General features: G+C 42.8%; 1 protein-coding gene across 2 annotated transcripts in view; it reads left to right on the forward strand.

Moving 5' to 3' along the window:
* The window catches only part of ABTB3 (ankyrin repeat and BTB domain containing 3), a 455,607-nt gene that overhangs the window by 204,182 nt on the left and 232,310 nt on the right, over window positions 1–19,115 (forward strand). The window contains exon 2 of one of the 2 annotated variants that reach the window (XM_077468481.1): window positions 13–162. The exons of the other annotated variant lie outside the window; for it this stretch is intronic. Coding sequence (XP_077324607.1) covers window positions 13–162 — 150 coding nt within the window. The remainder of the gene's footprint in view (window positions 1–12; window positions 163–19,115) is intronic. 2 annotated transcript variants of the gene reach the window in all.

Here is a 19,115-nt window from a genome sequence, read left to right on the forward strand (position 1 = left end):
TTGTATTTTCAGGAGTCCTCTGCCTTCCAGACAGTTTGAACCTCCATAGAGAGCACCAAAGACCCAATAAACCAGGTGATGTACAGATGTTTAGCCAATCAGAACTGAGGACTATAGAGCAGTCTTTGCTTGCCACACGTGTGGGAAGTATTGCAGAGCTCAGTAAGTACAAGTCGGTAAATATTCTTTCTCCTTCTCCCCTCTTTCCTCCTCTATCCTCCAGCTACACACAGCATTCTGCAGCAGACAGCCATGGTAACTACAATATATGCAATTCATCTTAGTCCACTGTAATTATGGCAGTGCAACAAAGATGAATGTACCTGTCGCTGGTATGGAAAATTGATTTTCATCTGTTATGAGAGGATGGATTATGTGTATTTGTGGCTATATAAATGTATGTGTGTGTGTGTATATATATATATATATATATATATATACATATATACACACACACACACACACACACACGTACATGCAATACGCTACCTATATGTATGCGCACTAGCCATAATTTCTGCGGCAATAATTTGCACTATGCATTGTTTCCCACAGCAGACAATCAAAAATGAATATTTTACGGCCCTTTCACACATTTTTTGGGGGGTTTTAGACAGAGGGCTGAGGGTATAGAACCCCTGTCCATTTTTTTATTGCTAGAGAATCAGATACCATATAGACTTCTGAGCCATAAATGAGGTTATGCTGTCTGTGTCGCTGCTCACAGGACCTTCAAAATGCAGAGAAATTTAGCACTCAAATAAGGTCCAACTGGAAAATTTCACTCAAGTTCCATACCAGAAAAAAAACAACGACATTTCAGGGACGCAGCAGCCAGTTCTATAATAAAGGGGGTCGGGGTTCACCCAGAACCAGATTTTGATATGGGACATGAGTGAAAATCTCGACTTGTACTTAATTTGAGTGCTGGCTTTCGCTGCATGTTGAGGTTTTTTTTCCCCCATTTTTTTATACTGTCTTTGTCACCGCTAAGGAGACACATCCTATTTCTTTGTCTTGGTGACCATCGTCAATGGGTCAGAATATGATGGAAAATCCACATTTCTGAGTTACACCCAGAACAAAAATAGAGGGGGAATCTTCCAACTGGGATACCTGTTTTAACGACAACTGTCAGAGAGGATTTCCCTCACTTTGAAAAGGTTTCCTCCTACTTGCTGCTGTGTCTATAGGAAAGGAAGTAAAGAGAAATCTCCCCTTTTGATATACTATATAATCTCCTGCCTATGTTCAGAAATATGTCTGTTTACAACTTTATTGGTCCTAGTATAAGCTCCTGTATGCAGCAGATTTGTTGAAGTTTAGATCTTATCAATTCACCGATATGGCACATTGAAAACATCGGGGCATTGTGACCTGAGGTTCTCAACATAGTGCTGTCAAGTGGCTCTTATTGTCATTTAAAAGAAGAAATCATGTGAAATGTGACAGGCTGCTACTTCCCGAGCTACTTCCAGGAGTGTAACACCCGCTGGCGAGGTTAGGTCATCAGAGACCCAGCATAGTGAGAACATAAGAGTTTACTGGTGACACCATTATCATATATTTGTAGTGGAGGCTTCTGAGCATAATCCTGTGTGTAGATAGGCTTTTCCCACTATAAGTAGGCATAAGATTCACTAATGTGGCACTGTCGGGGCAACTGCTTAAGGCTTATTCTTATTGGGCTATTATGGTTATTGCATATCTTAAGTCTCTTCATTTTTTTTTTGTTAAACTTTATTATATTTTGCTTACTATCGATTTTACTTCTCAGATATTACAAACTGGAATGTCAGTGCAGAGCTTGTCAATAGGCGGGCTGACAGTGCCGAGCTTGTCAGTCTGTGTACCATGCCTGTTACCTAATTCCTTCAATGATGAGCTCAGAAAGATGTCTCTGTTGAAATTCCAGTGCAATGAAAACATTTTTTTAAAGCTACTCTTCAGCTGCTAAGGTCTTTTACTTAGAACTCTTTCGAAAAATTTAACTAAGGATATACGTATGTGTCCTCTGCAATACTTAGTTTGTTGGTTTTGTCCAGAAGTTGCAGTTACACTAAATACCAAATGCATTTTAATGTTTGCTTAAAAGAGGAAGTAAAGGCAAAAAAAAAAAAGAATATTTTATGGCCCTTTCACACACAGCATACTAGCTCATTATGAATAACTTGCCTGAGAACGAAGCCCCCGAAGCGGTCCTCCGTCTTCCTCTTCGCCGCTGCCATGTATTCCGGAGCGACTTCTGGGTCTCGCTGCTCCGGTGCTGTGATTCGCCAGAGCCGCGATGATGTCACTCCCGCGCATTCGCACGGGAGCCGACACTCGCGGCATATCGCCGCGATCTGCGGCCTGCCCAGTGCGCCTGCGCGCCGCTGTCTACGGCGCATGCGCCGTAGACAGCGGTGGCTGTCTTCGGGTAAATATCTCCTAAACCGTGTAGGTTTAGTAGATATTTCTTGGACCTACAGATAAGCTTTAATCTAGGCTTACCTGTAGGTCAAAGTTGGTTGTAAGGGTTTACAACCACTTTAACTGCTCAATTATGATATGGAAAGATTTAGGAGATTTCAACTGAAAAAACATTTGATTAATCCACTTATGTCCTAACAACAGTTAAGACCCCTTCACACTTCAAAAAAAAAAAAAGCTCTTGAAAAGCTCAAGAAAAAGGCTTTCCTTTAAAAACAAAGAAGGTTTTTACACTGGGGCGATGCACTTTCATTGTGGGGAAAATAGTCCTGCTTGCAGCATCTTTGGAGCATGTTTGGGGAGCTAAAAAACAAAAACGCATAGGCGTTTTACAGGCAGTTTTGAAGTAAACCAATATGAAAGTGCCCTTAGGGGTTATTTTGAAAATCTGGAGAGTGCAACATCTGGTGCAACTCTGCATAGAAACCAATCAGCTTCCAGTTTTTGCTGACAAACTTAAAGAGGACGTAAACCCCGATGGGTTTACTTCCTCTTTGTCTCCCTGCAAATGTATCACATAGTAGCCCATTATGTGTCACTTACCTGACACAGGAGCTAGCGATGTCACCGCTATCCCCTGTAGCACGGAGCATCCATCTTCTTCCGGGTATCGCTGCTCCGACCACTCACAGCGCCGCAGCAGCGTTGACGTCACTCCCGCGCATATCGCCGTTAGCAGCGGCATGCTCAGTGTGCCTGCGTGGCGCTGTCTACGGCGCATGCGCCGTAGACAGCGGTGCCTGTCTTTTTGTAAATATCTCCTAAACCGTGTAGGTTTAGAAGATATTTCTTGGACCTACAGGTAAACCTTAATCTAGGCTTACCTGTAGGTCAACGTAGTTTGTAAGGGTTTACAACCACTTTAATTGAACAAGCTGAAGTTAGAAGCAGATTGGCTACCATGCACAACTGCACCAGATTTTGCACTCTCTTTTAGTAAATCAACTCCTTTGTCTCTTTCAAAAAGATGCAAAACCTAAATAGATTTAGTTTAGTTTGCCGAAGCATTGTAGATTATAGCCAATTGCAATAAATATATTTATAAAAATACTTGTTTCTACTATTTTTCGATTCTTTGTTGCATTTCAGTGCTGTTGATCTCTTGCAGCCAGATCCTGCCTGTATGCACTCCAGTGATGGCTGCATAGAATTTCCCAGGGCAGGTTTCCTGATGGTGACAGCATTGCACCATGCCTGCCTAATGTGTGGTAAAACAGCCATTCATAGTCTCCCTTGGATGCTCGGGTGACAGAATGACAACAAAGAAGCACAGTTGGCAGACAGGGACAGAACATTGTCACCCTATAACAGGAAATGCCTGAACTAAGACCTTCACAGCTGGGACACCATATATTATTGATGTATAATTAGTAAATGAAAGCTGCAAATTTAAAAAAAATTTAACAGGATCAAGGGCGTTGCCAAGCCACACTGTGTGTGTCTATGGAAGCACACAGCCTGGCTTTTAGAGCGAGCCCGCTCAAGTGCCCCCACAGCAGCCAGCTTGCTATGAGGGACACTTGGAGAGGAGGAGGAGGGGACCATACTAGCAGGGGATTCCAGAAGAGGAGGCAAGGGATCGCTCTGTTCAATACCATTGCACAGAGCAGGTACAGGATCTCACAAAAGTGATTACACCCCTCTCATTTTTGTAAATATTTTATTATATTTTTTCACGTGACAACACTGAAGAAATGACACTTTGCTACAATGTAAAGTAGTGAGTGTACAGCTTGTATAACAGTGTAAATTTTCTGTCCCCTCAAAAAAACTAAAAACACAGCCATTAATGTCTAAACCACTGGCAACATAAGTGAGTACACCCCTAATTGAAAATGTCCGAACTGGGCCCAATTAGCCATCCCCCCGGTGTCATGTGACTTGTTAGTGTTACAAGGTCTCAGGTGTGAATGAGGAGCAGGTGTGTTCAATTTGGTGTTATCGCTCTCACTCAGTCATACTGGTCACTGGAAGTTCAACATGGCATCTCATGGCAAAAAACTCTCTGAGGATCTGAAAAAAAAAGAATTGTTGCTCTACATAAAGATGGCCTAGGCCAGTGATGGCGAACCTTGGCACTCCTGATGTTTTGAAACTACATTTCCCATGATGCTCCACTACACTGCAGAGTGCATGAGCATCATGGTAAATGTAGTTCCAAAACATCTGGGGTGCCAAGGTTCGCCATCACTGGCCTAGGCTATAAGAAGATGCAGCACAGTGGCCAAAACCATAGAGCGGTATAACAGGACATGTTCCACTCAGAATAGGCCTCGCCATGGTCGACCAAAGAAGTTGGTTGCATGTGCTCAGCGTCATATCCAGAGGTTGCATTTGACAAATATACGTATCAGTGCTGCCAGCCTTGCTGCAGAGGTTGAAGGGGGGGGGGGGGGGTCAGCCTGTCAGTGCTCAGATCATACGTCGCACACTGCATCACATTGTTCTGCACTGCTGTCGTCCCAGAAGGAAGCCTCTTCTAAAGATGATGCACAAGAAAGCCCGCAAACAGTTTGCTGAAGGCAAGCAGACAAAGGACATGGATTTACTGGAACCATGTGCTGTGGTCTGATGAGACCAAGATAAACTTATTTGATTCAGATGGTGTCAAGCGTGTGTGGCAGAAACCAGTTGAGGAGTACAAAGACAAGTGTGTGCCTACTAATTGTGACCACCTCATTTAAAGTCCCAGGGCGACTCTCTCTTTTTGTAAGTGTGTGCCTACAGTCAAGCATGGTGGTGGGAGTGTCATGGTCTGGGGCTGCATGAGTGCTGCCGGCACTGGGGAGCTACAGTTCATTGAGGGAACCATGAATGCCAACATGTACTGTGACATACTGAAGCAGAGCATGATCCCCTCCCTTCAGAGACTGTGTCACAGGGCAGTATTCCATCATGATAACAACCCCAAACACACCTCCAAGAGGACCACTGCCTTGCTAAATAAGCTAAGGGTAAAGGTGATGGACTGGTCAAGCATGTCTCCAGACCTAAACCCTATTGAGCATCTGTGGGGCATCCTTAAACAGAAGGTGGAGGAGCGCAAGGTCGCTAACATTCACCAGCTCCGTTATGTCGTCATGAAGGAGTGGAAGACGACTCTAGTGGCAACCTGTGAAGCTCTGGTGAACTCCATGCCCAAGAGGGTTAAGACAGTGCTGGAAAATAATGGTGGCCACACAAAACATTGGCCCAATTTGGACATTTTCACTTAGGGGTGTACTCACTTTTGTTGCCAGCGGTTTAGTCATTAAAGGCTGTGTGTTGAGTTATTTTGAGGGGACATTCTCTGGTACTGCTACTACAGCAAAAGAAGATACTACATACCACAGAAGCTACCAAGCTACTACATACCACAGAAGCTACAGAAGCTAGCACATAGAGAAAATATGCCTGGAGTTGGGCTTTAAAACTAGGGGTGCAACAGATTGTCCCTGATCCGTGATCCAAACGGGTCACCCGGTTCGGATCGGCACACGCTGCAATCCATGAAGCCCTCTGCTGCCTTGGCCTTAGGATAGTCTGCGGCTTTGGCCTAGCTCCAGAGCGGCGGCCATCTTTGTACACCTGGCGGCCGTTTACAATGTGATCGCTCCATCAAATGACGGAGCGATTACTTGTAAACAAACCGGCGTCATGTCATGATATGAGATCGGATGGCAGCAGCGCTGTGGGCTGGGTCTGTAGTGCCCACAGTGCTGCTCTGTGACAATTGCAGTACCATGCCAATGCTCTACCATACCCTGCCAATACTCTGCCATACCCTGCTAATACTCTGCAATACCCTGCCAATACTCTGCCATACTATGCCAATACTCTGCAATACCCAGCCAATACTCTGCAATACCCTGCCAATACTCTGCCAATACTCCGCCATACCTAGCCTTACTCTGCCATACACAGCCATACTCTGCAATACTCGGTAATACCCAGCTGTACCCAGCCATGCTCAGCCATGCCCAGCCGTACCCAGCCACACTCAGCCAATATTACAGTGGGGGAGATGTCCATTACAGAGGGGGAGATGACGTGGATATTACAGTGGGGACTATATGGTGGTGGAATTTTCACAGGTTTTTGTAAATTCAATTATTATTTGCTGATCCGAAAAATTATCTGATCCGTGACTGTGATCCGAGGAACAATGCGATCCATTAGTTTTTTGATCTGTTGCACCCCTATTTAAAACTTATATGAGATTTTAATGATTAGATTTACATTTTCTCTAAAGTGTTACTAAACCCACAACAGTAAAATCAGTCTTTATTTGCAGTAAAGCATGCTTTTTATACTCACTGTGGAACCTAAGAGGTTAATCCTCTGCATTGTATAAAAGGGCTGTGTGATCCTGTCTCTCTGATTCTCTTCTTCTTCCACTGACTCCAGACCATTTCCTGATAGTACAGAGCATTAGGGGGCAGGCTGCACATGCTCAGTTTGGTGTGTATTGCTAGAGAGTTTTTTTTTCTTGGGAGGGTGCATGGGATCAGCACTATCCAGACAGAGGGTCAGGGGAGAAAGAAAACTCCTACAAGCTTTTATCAGACACTGATACAAGTCACAAAACTGCTATATACTGCTGATGAGAAAAGGTATTTAGCAGTTTATATTTATTAAAACTATTGCGTTTCCATGTTCTGCGTACAGTGGGAGACAGATATAGTGAATGCAGGGTCCTGGGTTTAGTAATACCACTTCCGATTTACGTTAAATACTGTTGTTATGGCAGCAGGTAGCTGCCATAACCTCAGTATTTTTGAAGCAATGATATGTTGGGTATCAATTTACTCGGTGTAACATTGTCTTTCACAATATAAAAAAAAAAATTGGGCTAACTTTACTGTTTTCTTATTTTTAAATTCAAAAAAGTGTATTTTTTCCCCAAAAATTGGTGAGATATAAAATATTGCAACAACGGCTATTTTATTCTCTAGGGTGTCTAAATAAAGATATATATAATGGTTGGGGGTTTAAAAGAGGTTGTAAATGCTTGTTTTTTATTTTCTAAATAGGTTCCTTTAAGCTAGTGCATTGTTGGTTTCACTTACCTTTTCCTTCGATTTCCCTTCTAAATGTTTTTTTTCTTTGTTTTCTTTGTCTGAATTTCTCACTTCTTGTTCCTCCTCAGTAAGCTGTTCAGGCTGACTAAACACCGCTCGGAAGATGGTGTGAAGTTTACTGAGGAGAAACAGGAAGTGAAAAATTCAGACAAAGAAAAAAAACATTTAGAAGGGAAATCGAATGAAAAGATAAGTGAAGCAAAAATGCACTAGGTTAAAGGAACCTATTTAGAAAATAAAAAACAAAGCTTTACAACCCCTTTAAGTAATTTTCTAGCAATCTTGGCACCTGGCAGATCCAGACTTTATTGTCAGGATGTCATGGTGCCTGGACTGATTCCAGTGACATCAGCAGAGAGTGGACTTCAAGTGGTTCTGCACTCAAAATACAACATTTGCCCATTCTGTTGCCTATAGTTAATATATCTCATAATGCCACCTGTTTTTTTTTTTTGATTCACCTACCTTTTGTAATCTTCAGTACTTTATTTCAAACCCCTGCGGCGATGGGCGGTCTCTTGCGGCGATGGGCGGTCTCTTGCGGGGATCAGCGTAATTTCCTGTTGGAGATCACAGGAGACAGTGCGGCTAATGCACCCGACATCTCGCGAGATTTCGGGTGCTACAGCCGACATCTCGCGAGATTTCGGGTGCTACAGCCAACATCTCGCGTGATTTTGGTAATTACAGCCGAGATCTCGCGAGATCTCGGCTGTAATTACCAAAATCACGCGAGATGTTGGCTGTAGCACCCGAAATCTCGCGAGATGTCGGCTGTAGCACCCGAAATCTCGCGAGATGTCGGGTGCATTAGCCGCACTGTCTCCTGTGATCTCCAACAGGAAATTACGCTGATCCCCGCAAGAGACCGCCCATCGCCGCAGGGGTTTGAAATAAAGTACTGAAGATTACAAAAGGTAGGTGAATCAAAAAAAAAAAACAGGTGGCATTATGAGATATATTAACTATAGGCAACAGAATGGGCAAATGTTGTATTTTGAGTGCAGAACCACTTTAAGACCGCTCTCTGCTGAAAACAGGTCACAGGAGTTCAAAACGAATTGCTGTCCTGTGACCCACAGGAGAAGTCCAGCCAAACAAGCTCAAGCTGGACTTCTCCTTTAAGTGGTTAATATACATTTTATGACTAGACTTACTGCACTTTACACATTCACTTTGCTTGGGGTATTTAGAAGTAGATCTAAATCATTAACTGGTTTATATAAAGTAGCAGTTAGTAATGTATATTTAAATAAACTTTAAAATTAAAATAAAAAAATAAAAAACGTACATCATTTAATTGCCTTTACTTAGAATATTCACAATCATGTATTTTGAAGTTCAGGTTACTGCATACAAAAATGAGATATTGTATTTGAAGTTGATATAATAGGCTCTGTTATTGTAGGCAAAACGCTGGAGAGCGAGTTTTCTGTGCAGAGGAAAATATTGCCGACCTGCTTTACTACCTTCATTTTGAATGTCCTCTGATTTGATATTCCTCTGAAACACTTGTGTATCCAACCATGAATGTTATTAGAGCTGCTTTTACATAAACTACCTTGTAATGTACTGTTGCTGGGTTTTCTGGTCTCTGGGGGAATATTTTCCTATACACAGCTATACTGGCCATATTTTTGACATTTTTGTTGTCAATTTAGGCCCCTTTCACACTGCTGCGACTTGAAAGTCTGGCGATTTTGCCACGATTTTGAGGCTGCGATTTGTCACGGTTTCAGGGCATGCCTGTGTAAACTTGAGGTCTATGGACCTTAACGCGCATCAAAGTCGAACCAAAGTAGTACAGGGACTACGTTGAAGTCAGTGGCGACTTGAGGTCCCACATATATGATTGGAAATCATGGGGTACGACTTGTCATGTGACTTTGCAGTTCCAAGTCGCAGGACAAGTTGCACAAGTGTGAAAGTGGCCTTAAGAGCATTCCATAAACTTTCAGTCACGTGACCTATGACCCAAGCTGTCATCTGTTTCCTAGCGCCATTAAAAATGACAGTTTGACCCCTTTCACACTGGGATGCGTTTCAGGCGTTTTAGCACTAAAAATAGCACCTGAAAAGCGCTTCTCAAGCCACCACTGTGTGAAAGCCCGAGTGCTTTCACACTGGGGCTGTGCGCTTGCAGGACTGGGAAAACAGTCCTGTGAGCAGCATCTTTTGGGCGATGTGGGAGCTCTGTATAAACCACTCCTCCACCGCCCGCCCCTGCCCATTGAAATGAATGGGCAGCGCTGCCAAAGCGCCTGCAAAGTGGTTTGGCAGCCCTGCAACATGGGCGCTATTAACCCTTTATTTGGCCGCTAGCAGGGGTTAAATGCGCCCCGCTAGCAGCCAAAAAGCACCGCTATAACAGCAGTAAAGTTTTAACGCTAACACCCGCCACTGTTTAACTTACATTGTCCCTTCTATTTCTGTATGTGGATGATAGCAATGATAGCACTGTAATTATTTAATAAAAAAAAACATCTAAGGACCTTTTTCATAGAGCTGTCACATGGCCCCGCTCTTTCCCAGCTTGTCGGCATTGGAGACATAAGCAGGAGGAGCTTCTAGTCCCCTGCTGCTGGTCACGGGTTCAAAATGAAAGCAAAAAACAGCCTTTGGAACACAGAGTAAAAAAAAAAAAATCATTAATGTCAATAAACTGTTTTAAATTGCTATAAAAAATTTTGTTTGAAATCTTTATTGTTTTTTGCTAATACCATGGTGTTGGGCAGATTTATGCCAATCACAAGCTGTGTCACATGGGCTGCTCAGATGTGATAGGGAGGAAATGCTCAGCATAGAAACGCACTGAAATCTGAGCATGAGCAGAGCTGCCAACACTGCTCTGCAAAATCTGAATTGGGTACTTGAACAGAAGGGGGAGATAGAGAACAGCAGGATCAACCAGGTTTTTTGCAGAATACAGAAAACGAATCTCATAGTGACTGAATGAGTATAAACAGCATGTAATGCAACATTCATTGAAAGTTTTTTTATGATGGGGGTTTAGTGACACTTTAAGACTTTAGGGGGACCTGACTGTGGACAGTGGGAGTAGAAAATGCTTCACCATTGAAAGGAGTAAACAATGCCTCATGCTTGGCTGTCAGTGAATGTAAAAAAAAAAAAAAAACATAACTCCTCTGGTCAGTAGGAAGAGGAATAGTGCCCCATAATTGGTATTAGTGGGAGGAATAGTGTCCCTTTGTTGGTATCAGTAGGGTGTCCCATTGGTGGTTTCAGTTGGAGGAACAGTGTCCCATTGTGGATGAGAGGAAACTGGGAGGAATAATATCCCTTAGTTGGTGTCTATGGGAAGAACAATGGCCCACTGTTGGTGTCAGTGGGAGAAACTGTGTCGTGTATCTGTGTGAAGAATAGTGCCTCAAGGGCCGGATAAAGGCAAACAAAGGACCACATTAAGCCCACAGTCTGCAATTTGGAAACCACTGACTTAAAGGATAAAACAAACTGCACTTATAGCTTAAGCTCCCCCTCCCTGACCTAACCTAACCCACCGTTTTCTTCTCCAGAAATATATTTACCTCTATCTGACTACTGAAGGGCTCAGCTGTTTGTTTACATCCAGCGCCACAGTATTTAGTGTCCTGCCAGTGCCATGCCTGCACAATAAAGTTCTATTGAGACATTTCTTGAGGGCAAAAGATATTTGGGGCACAGCCCCATTGAATTCCATACGGATGTAATGCACAAGTGTGGTCAAGAGACTGAAGACTTGCAGCATTGGACGTAAACAAGCGGTGTATCTACGGCCGTCAGATTGAAGTAACAATGCATACGGGGAGGATGGATTCGATTGGTCAGCGAAGGGGAGCTTAATGGGTAATTGCACTTTTTGCACATATCGCTTTAAAAATGGGGATGATTAAAACTATTGGTGGCTCATGAAAACCTTCACACTTCATGGCAAAACTGAGATGTATACGGCCAATATAAATGGTCACATTGAAGTATTCTTCTGGCCTATGTAAGAATATGTGTCAAACATTACAATTCCATTGCAACATGACACTGTACAAAACACGTAAAAGCACAATACAAAGCATATTGCAATTCCTTTATAACACAATTAGTGCATACTCATCCACAATTTCAAAGTATTAATTTAGCCATTTGCACTAAAGTAACATTCTATGAAAAAAATAATGGCTGATTACGGTTGAAATACACAAAAGTTGAAATACATGCATTAGGAATTGTAATTTAGGTCAGCCTTATGATTCACACACCCAGGTCATGCTGACCGAAAGTGGACTCCACTATCTCTTTATTCAACTTACAGTTTTTTGTATAGCTTCTCTGTGGTGATTCTAGTCCATAGTTCTTTGATTGTACTGAAGACAGAGAAAAGTTGAACCAGGAAACGGGAGTGTTACTGTCTGAAAGGGGGTGTCTGGATCATTACGATAATACAGATCCTTTGGCAGGTTAAATAGCTCAGTTATGTATTTCAACTGCGTATTTGCATATTAGCTATTTGGAAGTAGAAATTGCCTACTGTCTACTTGTAACATTTCTACCTGGACATACTCTCCTTTTTTAGCCCCATTTCACTCATTTGCAGGACCCCTGTCCTTTCATTGCTCTCAAAATTTGACCATTCCCTGCATTAAGGTAAAAATTGTCCCATCATGTGTATTGCTCCCTCACCTCCCTTATATTTACCTAAGTCTTTTCTCAATCCAACATTGTGCCCATCTGTAGCAGCGCTGGTCTCTTTCCCTTCACAGGACAAAGAGACAACAACGGGAGTCATTTTATCCTGCTCCTGTCAATCAAATCCTGTGAGGAGTGAGGGTGGGGACTAGCAAAGTGTGTCTATGGATGCTTGGGTTACAATAGAGCACGCACATGCGCCCCCATACCACGTGGCTGGCTATGGTGGTGCACACAAAACAGGAGGAGCCAGAGCAACGGCAAGGGACCCTAGAATAGGAGGTTTGGGGCCGTTCTGTGCAATATCATTTCATAGAGCAGGTAAGTATAAAATGTTAATTATTTTTACTAAATAGACTTGATAACCACTTTAAGCTGTCTAAATTGGCCCTAGTATGTGTGGATGAGTTAGGGACCTTAGATTGTATGTAAGCTCTTTGTGCCAGCCATTCCATTTTATTACACATACCGTAACTTAATTTCTGAACGTATTTGTTTTGGTTTCTTTGTATGCATGGATTGCATAAATTGCATGGGTTGTTATCGACATGTGATGTCAGTAGCACCTTTAGAAATGTATTTACCTAAAAAAATGGTAACGTGTCATACTATAATACTTACTTATTTTATCCTCTGTAGGTAAGCTAGGGCCGCCCAGTGTGGGTCTATGGGACATGCACTGTATTGTTGTAATTTTCAGCCCAATTTAATGACTACATTTATTTTGGTGCAGTATCCTTTTTGTGATTTTTTTTGTCTCAGATAGGCAGAACATACAAACCCGGGTAGTGTTCTAGCTGAGATTACAACCCAGGGCCCTAAAGTTGCAAACCAATGAAGGTTGCAGAAAATAAACAAGAGGACCAAAACATGTTTGTTTTAGGCTGGGTTCACACCGCTGCGGCAGCGAGAACCGGATGTGATTCTCACCGCACTGCAGTGCAAATCACATCCGATCTATGTGCGATGCAAGTTCAGCCATACAGATAGTATGGCTGAATTCGCATCGCACCCGCCGCAAACTCGCACGGGACACTTTTTTTGGTCCGCAGCAGAATCGGATTGCATGGGTGTTCACACCATGCGATCCGATTCCTGTCTGAGTTTGCAGATCGCACTGCGATATGCGAACTGATCTGGGGGTGTCATTAAGGTTTCACTGACACTCCCAGCAGTCCGCATAGGGCAGTGTGAACTGCCGGCGGGAGGCATGCGATGCGGGAAAACGCAGCGGATTTGCGGCGTTCCCGCATCGCTTCAGTGTGAACCCAGCCTTAAAGTGGAAGTAATCTCCCTTATCGTTTTCAGCCAAGGAAGCTGCCATCTTTGCCTCTGTTTAATCTTCAACTGCTATGCACATGTGATTCGTTATGACACCAGCCATTGGACGGTTTGATAGTTTGGCTGAGAGCACAGCCAATGTGCAGTTAGCATTCCCAGCATGCCTTTTTTTTTTAACTGTTTAAATCTACGGGTTTACTTCCACTTTAAAGCAAATGTGTGTTTTGTCCATGCAAAGCAAATCTCACTGCAAACCTCAGGGGACTACAGTCAGAAGCAGCAGTGCATTAGATCTCACACTGCAGATATCACAGTCAGCTATGAGGCTGTAGGTACAGGAGTGCCCAAGCAATCTCACATTCTAGGAAGTATACTGCTATTTTCCAGGTGGAATTTCAAATAAAGGTTATTTTTTCCAAAAATAACGTTTAGGATCATCATACATTCCTAGATGTTTGTTAAACCATAGTAAATCTTCAATTTTTAAGTTCAGATCTACTTTAAATCCAGGTTTAGTCCACCAGTAAGAAAGAGATTGATAGGTGCCATTACTTATCTGTGTAATTACAAAGAAATCATGAAAAATCTCAATTGTAATCTTTAATCTAAGAGGGCATTCCCAGATAGTACAACCGTGGCTAAGTATACCGTCACAAATGGATTCATCCAATAAAAATACAGGGAAACAAAAGCTATAGCGTTTATGCTAATAATGAGTTTTATTCAGCAGTTACTCTACAAAATCTTCATGCAATCATACGTAGTAGCTTTGCTCTGCCCTAGATCAGGTGACTTACCATCCATGATGTTTTCCCTCAAGCCTCATCTAACTCATGACATCCTGTTCCCTTGCTTGGCTACCCCACTATGACCTCTGAACACGAGAAATCCCTGTAACCATTTCTTAGCAACGTAATTCGTAGTAAAAAAAAAAAAAAAAAAGCAGAACATGATTTCCTCAGGGACCATTATGAGCAGTATCCGTTTTATGGTTCCTTGCTGGCCATATATGCAAATCCAACTACACTGACTCAGATGGGAATTCCTGGCCTGGATTGATTCGTCAGTATTTTTGAGAGCATGTGTATGTGCGCCTGTCTGTTTATTTCTAAGGAATCCACTGTCTTTTTAAAGATTCTTTAAACTATCAAATATAATATCTTTTGTTTGGCTTACTTTTCTTTTTATCTGTTTATTAAAATGAACAATATAACAAATAGACAAAAAAAAAAGAACAACGCAACGCAAATGGTGAGTACTCACTCATGCGCTTCAAAGAAATGGCAAGTTACAATCGAGCAAGGGACTCTCCCAGAAAAACTGAGGTGTGACTCACGGCAATATGTACAGATTACATCAAATATAGCAAGAATAAAAAATTAATGCCAGAGTGAGTTGGGAGGAGGTTCCCATGTCGGGAAAAACCTGATGCAAATAAAATTAAAATAAACTAAAATGCAAATAAGATTTAACAGCAAACAATAAATCAGTGATTCTCAACCAGGGTTCCTCCAGAGGTTGCTAGGGGTTCCTTCAGCATTGGGCAATTTCTGCCTGTCAGATAAGTTCCCGCCGACACCATTGATCTTTTTAGCTATCTGTAAGGGGGTAATTCTTCCCAATGACCACAAGTGTAAAGACCATTCTACCCACTGACCATCACATTAATGTATCATGAGTTGTAAGTTTCTCATTTTTAGCAGGGGCTCCCCGAGACCGGAGAACTATTTCAAGGGTTCCTCTGTGTTGAAAAGGTTGAGAAAGGCTGCATTAAATGGTAGACATTGCATTGCTGTCGTGGGCTTGGCTAACCAACTGGACCATACTTTATTGTACTTCTAGGGGTAACCCCTATTAAAGTAAGTAACCTTATATAGAAGTAGGCTTTTATTTACCAATTGTTTCCTATAGGTAAAAGAGGGAGGCAAACTTTTTCCATTGCATCGTAATGGCCTTTCTGGCCTAGAAAAGGGGCAGGCTAACCAGGATTTTTTTGGCTACGGTGGGGATTACATTTTCCACCAGTCCTAACAAGCTGACTGCCATAGTGGGCCTCAAAGAGATGGATGTTACAGTGTCAGTCATGGCCAGTACCTCTCCCCAACACCCGATGATGGCAGGACAAGTCCAAAAAACGTGGAAGAAATCCCCAGGGGAACGGCCATTGGCTCACATTTTTAATTTTTTGTTTCCACGTGTACCATGTAATTACATAGTAATAGAAAAAAAAGACACCAGTTCGTCATGTTAAAAAAAAAAAAGGCTTGCATTCTCAGATCACTAAACCCACAACTGATCCAGAAGAAGACAGAAATATCTGAACGTAGGGTGTGCTACTGGGCTTCAGTTTGTATTTACAGAAAACAAAATCCTTAATTATCCTGAAGGACAGTGAAAGACTATTCCACATGTACACAGCTTCTACAGTAAGAAACCTTTTTCATATGCGTAGGGTAAAGCTGAATTTAGGCAAACAGCTAAATAAACCGATGAAATGCAAATATAGGTGCTGTTTTACCTGCCAAAGGACTTTGATTTAATCTCATCCAGTTGTTACATACACCTCTGCCACACAGCACATTCCTGTCTGGTAGGGTGGGAGATCAGATTTTTCTCTATTGCCGTCAAGTAACACTTATGCCGCATACACACGACCGGACTTTTCGAGGGACTAGGTCCGACAGACTTTAGACAGAGTTCTGACGGACTTTCCGAATGAACGGACTTGGCCACACACAATCACACCAAAGTCCGACGGATTTGAACGTGATGACGTACGACCGGACTAGAATAAGGAAGTTTATGGCCAGTAGCCAATAGCTGCCCTAGCGTCGGTTTTTGTCCGTCGGACTAGCATACACACGAGCGGATTTCTCGGTAGGAACTGGGTCCAGCGGAGTTCTGTCGGAAAAATTAGAAACATGTTCCATTTCTAAAGTCTGTCAGACTTTTGCAAATCAAAAGTCCGCTGCAGCCCACACACGATCGAATGGTCTGCCGGAATCATTCCATCTGACTTTTGATGTTGAAAAGTCCGGTCGTGTGTATACGGCATTACAGGTCTTGTCCCTTACCAAGCCTGTGACTGGACAACGCAAGGAGAAGCAGCACACTGATAATCTCCCCTCTTTATCACTCTGCTCTCTCCTCTTATAGCTGGGACTTTTGTTTTTAGCACATAAGCACTGCAACACAAGTGATTAGCTCTTAGTATTTCTTCTCCTGTCAGCAAGCAAGGCTGATACCAAATTAAGACAGTTGCACTAGTGCATTCAAAATTGCATTTCAAGGGGTTGTAAACCTTCAAGGTTTTTCACGTCAATGCATTCTATGCACTGAGGTGAAAAACCTCCTATAATGCCGCAGCCCCCCGAGCCCCCATTTTACTTACCTGTACCCCCTCCATCTCATCCTGGGGACGAGCACACCAGCAAAAGCCAGTATCTCGGGTCCTGATTAGATGGATTGATGGCAGCGCAGCCATTGTCTCCCATTGCTGTCAATCAAATCCAATGACCCGGGGGCGGGGCCGAGCCATACATTCAGCTTCTATGGATGCCGAATGAATGACTCGGGAGCGCGCCCGCAAGGTGACCCCCTCGGGAGAGTGCTTCTCCCAGGGGGTTATCTAATGCGGGGAGTAGACGCGAAAGCTGCTGAGGGACCCCAACAGAGGATGTTCGGGGCCACTCTGTGCAAAAAGAGCTGCACAGTGGAGGTAAGTATGATATGTTTATTATTTAAAAATAATTTAATGATTCACAAATTAATGCATAGTGGCATTCCTTTGTGTCTTTTATCTTTGCATGGAGTTCATCTTTAAAAGAGATGTTTTTTTTTATTTTTACATTTCAGAATCATACTTACCTTGGTGGATGTAGCATTGGTCCAGTGCTGCATCTGTCCCCCTGCATCTGTCCCCCGCCGACTCTAACTGAAAACCAAGCTATCAAACTCCGGCAATCACTTGATTCTCAGAGCTCCCTGAGCTGAGACCTGGTAGCTGTCAGTCACCGCTGTCTGTTTGCCCTCCCGCGCCCACTGGAGCACTGGGCTGTAGAGGTGGTGGGAGTGGTCGAATCCCAACCACTACACTACCTGCCTGGAGTTTGCATGTTCTCCCTGTGCCTGCGTGGGTTTCCTCTGGGTACTCCGGTTTCCTCCCACACTCCAAAGACATGCAGGTAGGTCAATTGGCTTCTGTCCAAAATTGGCCCTAGTGTATGAATGGGGACCTTGGATTGTTGGCACCTTCAGGGTAGGGACCAATTTGAGTGTGCAGTGTACAGGGATAGGGACAATTGTAGACACTCAGGTTGAACTGGATGGACTGGTGTCTTTATTCAACTTATTAACTATGTAACTATGTAACCAGGCCTTATCTGACACCACTGCTGCCTGGGTAAAAGTTATGTTTTCTATGTGTGCCAATGCCATATTCCAACTATAAAAAATATATTTTGCAGATATTTAACTTCCCAATCACTTGTGTGTTAATGAGAGATTTACATTTGTGCTGTATGACACATATATTAGGTTGTTTCCCTTTTAAAGAGAACAGCAGGCAGCGAGATCCCTAAATCTATGTCAGGATTTACAAATCTTATTTAAGAAAAGAGAGGAAGCTGACACGGTTGATAGCTGACTGTTGCCATGATCTGTGCAGCCTCTTGTCATTCCATCAGTCGGGAAATCAAGGCTCCCCACACAAAATGGCTGTCTGATTGACCATGATCAGAATTCCGCAGCCGCACCGCGTCTGAAAATAACCCGCGCCTGACAGGACCTGTCAAGGTATTGACTGTAGTATCATGCACATTCATTTGAAAGCATTCTATAGCACATCTATCATGACCACCGCTCAGGAGCACAATGGATTAAATTAAATTCTAGATGCAACATCTAATAAAGGGAAAATAATGCTTTTGGATCCGTTTTATTTTAACATTGTTTTTAAGATTATAAAAAGAGATAAAGGTGTTGATTTGCTGCTACCAGAAAAAAAACGTACATTTTGGGACCAGTATGGATCTTTGCATTGGGGTAATGCGCTGTAAAAAACAACACAATTTACTATGGGGTTTATTTACTAAAGGCAAATCCACTACAAGTGCACTTGGAAGTAAAATTGCTGTAGATCCGAGGGGGATATGCAAGGAAAATAAAAAACAGCATATTATCTTGCACATGATTGGATGATAAAATCAGCAGAGCTTCCCCTCATTTCAGATCTACCCCTCAGATCTACAGCGACTGCACTTCCAAGTGCACTTGTAGTGCGAAGTGGAGTTGCCTTTAGTAAATCAACCCCTATGTGTTACTGCAACATGATAATACACATTCCACAGTGCAAATCATTTTAAATGGCACTCCACTACACTAAACCAAGGTAGTTGTGTTGTAGCATATCACAATGCATGGTAACGCACTACTGTACTTTGTGAAGAGCTGCACCGGAAAACACACTGCACATTTGATTTTCAGTGTGTTGGCAACGCATTTAAACAAATGGACTGCCTTAGCGCAATGCACATAAAGCCGCGTACACACGTGGCGGACTGTCTGGCCAACTTAGTCCGTCAGACAATCCGACGGACAGTCCGTCATACTTTCGAATGAATG

This window comes from Lithobates pipiens, unplaced genomic scaffold (genome assembly GCF_037356315.1).
Source record: "Lithobates pipiens isolate NorthernLeopardFrog02 unplaced genomic scaffold, aLitPip1_a1.2 Scaffold_8, whole genome shotgun sequence".
Taxonomy (NCBI): Eukaryota; Metazoa; Chordata; class Amphibia; order Anura; family Ranidae; genus Lithobates; species Lithobates pipiens.